Source organism: Nansenia antarctica (genome assembly GCF_963989245.1).
Source record: "Nansenia antarctica genome assembly, chromosome: 3".
NCBI classification, from domain to species: Eukaryota; Metazoa; Chordata; class Actinopteri; order Argentiniformes; family Microstomatidae; genus Nansenia; species Nansenia antarctica.
In genome coordinates this window covers 87044442-87051941 of record NC_137688.1, presented here as the reverse complement: position 1 = coordinate 87051941, position 7500 = coordinate 87044442, and the positions used below count along the sequence as shown (strand labels likewise).

The 7500-nt window shown below is 51.1% G+C and overlaps 1 protein-coding gene across 1 annotated transcript in view; it reads left to right on the top strand.

Moving 5' to 3' along the window:
- Positions 1-6157: 6157 nt before the first annotated feature.
- Positions 6158-7500, top strand: part of rapgef5a (Rap guanine nucleotide exchange factor (GEF) 5a) — a gene marked incomplete at both ends in the record, with an annotated part of 38766 nt that continues 37423 nt past the window's right edge. The window contains 1 exon segment of the mRNA XM_080527698.1: positions 6158-6244. Coding sequence (XP_080383824.1) covers positions 6158-6244 — 87 coding nt within the window.

Here is a 7500-nt window from a genome sequence, read left to right as displayed (position 1 = left end):
TCTGTCTGCCTGTCTGCCTGTCTGTCTGTCTGTCTGTTTGTCTGTCTGTCTGTCTGTGGCTTTGTTGTCCCCAATTAAATGTCTGCTGCTTGAACTTGTTCTTACGAACCACTGTCTTGAAATGTTAAGAATGAAGCAACCTGACGCTCACTGTTTCCCTCACTGTACCCTGCACTGTACTGTACTGTACCCTCACTGTATCCCTCACTGTACTGTACGCTCACTGTATCAACCTGACGCTCACTGTTTCCCTCACTGTACCCTGCACTGTACTGTACTGTACCCTCACTGTATCCCTCACTGTACTGTACGCTCACTGTATCAACCTGACGCTCACTGTTTCCCTCACTGTACCCTGCACTGTACTGTAATGTACCCTCACTGTATCCCTCACTGTACTGTACGCTCACTGTATCAACCTGACGCTCACTGTTTCCCGCCAATAAAGCCAGAATTGAACCCTTCTTTTCCTCACTTGAAACGTTTCAACTCTTTTGACATGGTCAATAGTTATTTTTTTATTCCAATTACTTCTGAGGTACTACTAGCACTGTTTTTGCATCCAGCTGGTCCTATTGCAAGAGGACAGTGACGACCACAGCAGTGTTTTTTAATACTTTTCCTTGTTAAATAAGATTCGGTTCAGGTACTCACCTAGTCAGTACCACACTCAGTAGAATGAGGTGTGCCTGTGTTGTTCAGCCGACACCGGAATGGAATGGCTGCTGTGTAGAGATGCTGATTGGCTGCTGTGTAGAGATGCTGATTGGCTGCTGTGTAGAGATGCTGATTGGCTGCTGTGTAGAGATGGGTTAGGGTTAGGGTTAGGGAATGGAATGGCTGCTGTGTAGAGATGGGTTAGGGTTAGGGTTAGGGTTAGGGTTAGGGTTAGGGTTAGGGTTAGGGTTAGGGTTAGGGTTAGGGTTAGGGTTAGGGTTAGGGTTAGGGTTAGGGTTAGGGTTAGGGTTAGGGTTAGGGTTAGGGTTAGGGTTAGGGTTAGGGTTAGGGTTAGGGTTAGGGTTAGGGTTAGGGAATGGAATGGCTGCTGTGTAGAGATGCTGATTGGCTGCTGTGTAGAGATGCTGATTGGCTGCTGTGTAGAGATGCTGATTGGCTGCTGTGTAGAGATGCTGATTGGCTGCTGTGTAGAGATGCTGATTGGCTGCTGTGTAGAGATGCTGATTGGCTGCTGTGTAGAGATGCTGATTGGCTGCTGTGTAGAGATGCTGATTGGCTGCTGTGTAGAGATGCTGATTGGCTGCTGTGTAGAGATGCTGATTGGCTGCTGTGTAGAGATGCTGATTGGCTGCTGTGTAGAGATGCTGATTGGCTGCTGTGTAGAGATGCTGATTGGCTGCTGTGTAGAGATGCTGATTTAAGAACTATTTCCAGAGCTGTGTATTTCCTTGGACTGGCCTATAATGACACTTAATGGCTTAAAAAACTACTTTCCACCTGCTAACACTAGATGGCGCTAAGAGATCATTTTTGAGTACAAGAAAATAATATCACCACCACACAATAGGAGCAGTTAGCTGGTGAGAAAGAGAAATTATTGGTTAGACACGAGCCGCCCTGTGTGTGTGTGTGTGTGTGTGTGTGTGTGTGTGTGCGTGCGTGCGTGCGTGCGTGCGTGCGTGTGTGTGTGTGTGGAAAAGGCCTTTTATACACAACTTCTAAAATACCAGCCCCTGATGAGATTTCTTAGTGTACGCAGCGAAGATATTGCTCTGTCAGCTGTGTGTGTGTGTGTGTGTGTGTGTGTGTGTGTGTGTGTGTGTGTGTGTGTGTGTGTGTGTGTGTGTGTGTGTGTGTGTGTGTGTGTGTGTGTGTGTGTGTGTGTGTGTGTGTGTGTACGTGTAGAAGTACAGTGTATCAAATATTCATTTTTAGTTAATGGCTTTCTGTCATCTCCCTCCCACGGTTCAGCATCTATCTCTGTTCTGTCTGCAACCCCATTCTGGAACCCTCTGGAACCCTCTAGAACTCAGTCTAGAACCCTCACACTGCTCCATAAAAGCCACATGGTTTTGCACATCTATCTTGTGCTTCTGTATCGAGGTGATCCGGAGGAGAGATCGCGCCCAAAAAAAAGAGACATGAGTTGTCTCCCCTAGCGAACACACCTAGGATGTAGCTTAGCTTAGCACACGTCTTCTGTGTCTGCAAACGTCTTCCGTGCGGGAGTCGAACCTCTGTCGCTCTGTGTCCGCGGGCGTGACGTCACACCCCAGCGTCTCCCTTTATCGTGACGTCTCGTTCTCTCAGAAGTTCAGCTCTGCCAGCGAGGGCTTGGTGCAGGGCGTGGCAGAGCTGTGTTCTCATTAAGTACTACAGTATACCCTCCTCTGCTTGTTTAATTCACCTTCACCACTCCTCTCCTCTCTTCTCCTTTCCTCTACTCTCCTCTCTTCTCCTTTCCCCTCCTCTCCTCTCCTCTCCTCTCCTCTCTTCTTCTTTCCTCTCCTCTCCTCTCCCCTCCTCCCTCTCCTCTCTTCTCCTTTCCTCTCCTCTCTTCTCCTTTCCCCTCCTCCCTCTCCTCTCCTCCCTCTCCTCTCTTCTCCTTTCCTCTCCTCTCTTCTCCTTTCCTCTCCTCTCCTCTCCTCTCCTCTCCCTCTCCTCTCCTCTCTCTCCTCTCCTCTCCTCTCCTCCCCTCTCCTCTCTCCTCTCCTCTCCTCTCCTCTCTACTCTCCTCTCCCCTCCTCCCTCTTCTCTCCTCCCTCTCCTCTCCTTTCCTCTCCCTCTCCTCTCCTTTCCTTTCCTCTCCTTTCCTCTCCTCTCCTCTCCCACTCCTCTCCTCTCCTCTCCTCTCCTCTCCTCTCCCCTCCTCTCCTCTCCTCTCCCACTCCTCTCCTCTCCTCTCCTCTCCTCTCCTCTCCCCTCCTCTCCTCTCCTCTCCTCTCCCCTCCTCTCCTCTCCTCTCCTCTCCTCTCCTCTCCTCTCCTCTCCTCTCCCCTCCTCTCCTCTCCTCTCCTCTCCTCTCCTCTCCTCTCCTCTCCTCTCCCCTCCTCTCCTCTCCTCTCCCACTCCTCTCCTCTCCTTTCCTTTCCTTTCCTCTCCTCTCCTTTCCTTTCCTTTCCTCTCCTCTCCTCTCCCTCTCTCCCCTCCTCTCCCTCTCTCCCCTCCTCTCCTCTCCTCTCCCTCTCCTCTCCTCTCCCCTCCTCCCTCTCTCTCCTCCTCTCCTCTCCTCTCCCTCTCCTCTCCTCTCCCCTCCTCCCTCTCTCCCCTCCTCCCTCTCCTCTCCTCTCCCTCCTCTCCTCCCTCTCCTCTCCAGTTTTCCCATGGATGGAGTGTTCCGTCAGAGAAGGATTGTATCTACGCTCCGGTCGCCATGGGCACTCTTCAATATTTAATCAAGTGCGTTTGTTTGAAGAGGGATGTGAATATGAGTGTGAGTGTGTTTTAGAGAGAAAAAGATGTCTGACAGCGCCTGTGTCAGTGTGTGTGTGTGTGTGTGTGTGTGTGTGTGTGTGTCTGTGTGTCTCATGTACGAGGGTGTGCGCATGCGTGATTACAATGGCGCTTCAATCCCACAATTCCACCATGACCACGTTGAGCGGTCCTGACTCGACCAGTGCATGGCCCCAGACGACAGTTTGGGAGAGGGTGAGGGGGAGAGAGGGAGAGGGTGAGAGGGAGAGGGTGAGGGGGACAGGGAGAGAGGGAGAGGGAGAGGGAGAGACGGCGAGAGAGAGAGAGAGAGAGAGAGAGAGAGAGAGAGGGAGAGAGAGAGAGAGAGAGAGAGAGAGAGAGGGAGAGAGGGAGAGAGGGAGAAGAGGCTGCAGCGCTATAGGCAACCGCCAGTCAGGGTGTCAGTCACCTCCTCCAGGACCAGCACTTCCTGTCCAGCGGGCCACAGAGTGAACGTTCCGGTCTCACAGGTGTGTGTGTGTTTCTTTCTTTTGGAATGAAAGCCTTTTTCCAGTCAGAGGTCAATTGGTTTACTCTATCCCCCCCCCCCCCCCCCCATCATCCCTCTCTCTCTCTCCCCCCCTCATCTCTCAAGATCTCTTTACCTACCCCTCTCTCTCTCTCCCTCATTGTCCAACATTCGCTCTCTCTTCCATCTCGCTATTTCTCTTCACCTCTCTCTCACCCCCATTCCCTCGCAGACACACACACACACACACATACACACACACACACACACACACACATACAGTCAGACCAGGGAGGCCAGGGGAGGACAAAGGCTCAGAAAAGGCCACGGGCCATGACAATATTCCAGCCAGATTTCTAAAAGACTCAGCTGCCTCCATTACCCCAATCATCACCCACATAATAAACCTCTCCATCAAACAGGGACACGTCCCCCTTGACTTTAAAATAGCAAGGGTAACCCCACTGTATAAAAAAGGAAGCAAATTAGACCCAGGCAACTACCGACCTGTTTCTATTCTTAATTCCATCTCGAAACTTATGGAAAAAATTGTTTATGAACAGGTTGATAGGTACCTTACCGAAAAAAATCTGATGTATGAATTTCAATCAGGATTCAGAACATCCCATTCCACTGACACATGCCTTCTCTATTTGAACGACCACATCAACCATGAGGTGGACTCGGGCAAGTACTGCGGCATGGTCATGCTGGACCTCCAGAAGGCCTTCGACACAGTAGATCACCACATATTGTTAGATAAACTGAAAGCAATTGGGTTCGATAGAACATCGGTGAGCTGGATGCAATCCTACTTAGAGGGGAGGGAACAGGTGGTTAGTGTGAACGGAACACTGTCCCCCCCCTCCCAGTGACCTGCGGCGTTCCACAAGGAAGCATATTGGGACCTTTACTGTTCCTAATATATGTGAATGACATGTCATCAGCATGTGATTGCAATTTGTTCCTGTTCGCGGATGACTCGGCTCTGCTGGTCTCTGACAGGGACATATTGCAGGTGGAAAAAGCGCTAAGCACTGAACTGAGTAGAATCTGCATCTGGCTAGCTGACAATAAACTATCAATACACCTAGGTAAAACTGAAACCATCCTATACGGATCCCCATCTAAACTCAGAAAGGCTGTACATTTCAAAATAAAAGTTGGTAACATTAATATCACAAGAAAAGAGGATATTACATACCTGGGCTCCATCTTAGAGGCAAATCTTTCCGGAGATAAAATGGCAGCAAAAGTAATCAAAAAAGTGAACCATAGAACTAGATTCTTGTACAGGATATCCTCACTTGTCAGTAAAAACACACTGAGGACCCTATCAGGAGCTCTCATTCAATGTCACTTCGACTATGCCGTAACATCATGGTACTATAGAACCACAAAGGCCCAAAAAACAAGACTCCAGACAGCCCAAAATAAACTGGTTAGGCTTTTGCTAGGCCTCAACCCTAGGACGCATCTAACCGCTGCTCATTTTTTGAGCCTTGATTGGCTACGAGTAGTTGACAGAGTGCAGCAGCTTGCACTGGGCCTGGTCTTCAAGATACGCTACACCACAAAGACACCCAAGTACCTGTCAACATACTTCCAAAAAGTGAACAACGTCCACACATACAATACCAGAGGAAGCTCCACGAACCACGTTCAACCGCGTTGCACCACAAACAAGGGGTTAAACTCGTTTGCAAACTATGCAGTAAAAATGTGGAACGCCCTTCCTATAATCTTAAAGGAGTGCAAAACACTGCCCACCTTCAAAACCACTCTCAAAAAACATTTACAGGAGGCTGCAATCAGTAACTGGACCCTCTAAATCAAAAATCAGATTAAAAGACCCGAACTACCCACTGTACATACTTTGTGTTTTGTCCCCCGCCCCCACCTGTGGTGTATGTCCCCACCTGTCCTACCCGCTGTACATACCTAATGTTTTGTTATATTGTTCTTCCCATGATGGATGTATGTTTATCTTGTAGATAGTACTAGTTATTTGTCTGTATTATCTTGTAGATAGTACTAGTTTTTTTTGTCTGTCTTACATGTAACGATGAATTGAGAATCAAGGACCCCAATTGAAATAAGCCAGTGGCTTTCTTGGGTTTTTATCCTGTTAGTTGACCTTGTATGTAATATGTACTTTCATGTACCTACTCCTGCAAATCTTCTAATAAAGTTTTCAATCAATCAATCAATCAAACATATCCATGATGAGGTAGAGGAACACAGAGTCTCTAACCAACCATTCTTCTCCTTACAGCGATGGCAACAGGCCCAGAGTTTGTCCTGGTCACATGGTCACATGGTCCGGAAGCACTCCTGGCCCGAGACCAGGGGAGGCTGGCGGAGGTAGAAACAGGAGGACAAAGGCTCATTGTGACGCACAGGACAGAATGAGGAAATGATATCAGACACGTGTGACATCTTTGTCCTCATGCCTGCAGCCCTGTCCTCCGCTCTCTACCTCCACCAGCCTCCCCTGTCCTCCGGTCTCTACCTCCACCAGCCTCCCCTGTCCTCCGGTCTCTACCTCCACCAGCCTCCCCTGTCCTCCGGTCTCTACCTCCACCAGCCTCCCCTGTCCTCCACCAGCCTCCCCTGTCCTCCGGTCTCTACCTCCACCAGCCTCCCCTGTCCTCCACCAGCCTCCCCTGTCCTCCGGTCTCTACCTCCACCAGCCTCCCCTGTCCTCCACCAGCCTCCCCTGTCCTCCGGTCTCTACCTCCACCAGCCTCCCCTGTCCTCCACCAGCCTCCCCTGTCCTCCGGTCTCTACCTCCACCAGCCTCCCCTGTCCTCCACCAGCCTCCCCTGTCCTCCACCAGCCTCCCCTGTCCTCCACCAGCCTCCCCTGTCCTCCGGTCTCTACCTCCACCAGCCTCCCCTGTCCTCCACCAGCCTCCCCTGTCCTCCACCAGCCTCCCCTGTCCTCCGGTCTCTACCTCCACCAGCCTCTCCTGTCCTCCACCAGCCTCCCCTGTCCTCCACCAGCCTCCCCAGTCCTCCGGTCTCTACCTCCACCAGCCTCCCCTGTCCTCCACCAGCCTCCCCTGTCCTCCACCAGCCTCCCCTGTCCTCCGGTCTCTACCTCCACCAGCCTCTCCTGTCCTCCACCAGCCTCCCCTGGAAGTGACTCCTGAAGTGACTCCTGAAGTGACTCCTGTTGTGCGCGGCGCTCTGGGGTTGAATGAGAGTCACAGGACTAAAAGTCTGAACTTTAACACTTACATCATCCAGATATGGACCGTGTGTCCCTTGCGGTGACTGATGTGTGTGTGTCTGTGTGTGTACGTGTGTAGGTGTGTATGTGTGTGTGTGTGTGTGCGCGCGCGCGTGTGTGTGTGTGTGTGTGTGTGAGCGTGCGTGTGCGCGCCTCTGTCTGAAGGAGCTTCCACACGGACATGGGTCTGCGTCAGCATAATCTGAATGCCAAAAAGGGCAATTATCCTGGATGAGGAGTCCTGTCAGGAGAAGCCCGCCGTCTCCGTCACACCACCCAGTCCCACGACTGCTCAACCGTCAGTCACCCCCCCCCCTTTCACTAACCCTCCCCACCCCCCCCCCCCCCCCCTCTCTCTCTCTCTCTCTCTCTCTCTCTCTCTCTCT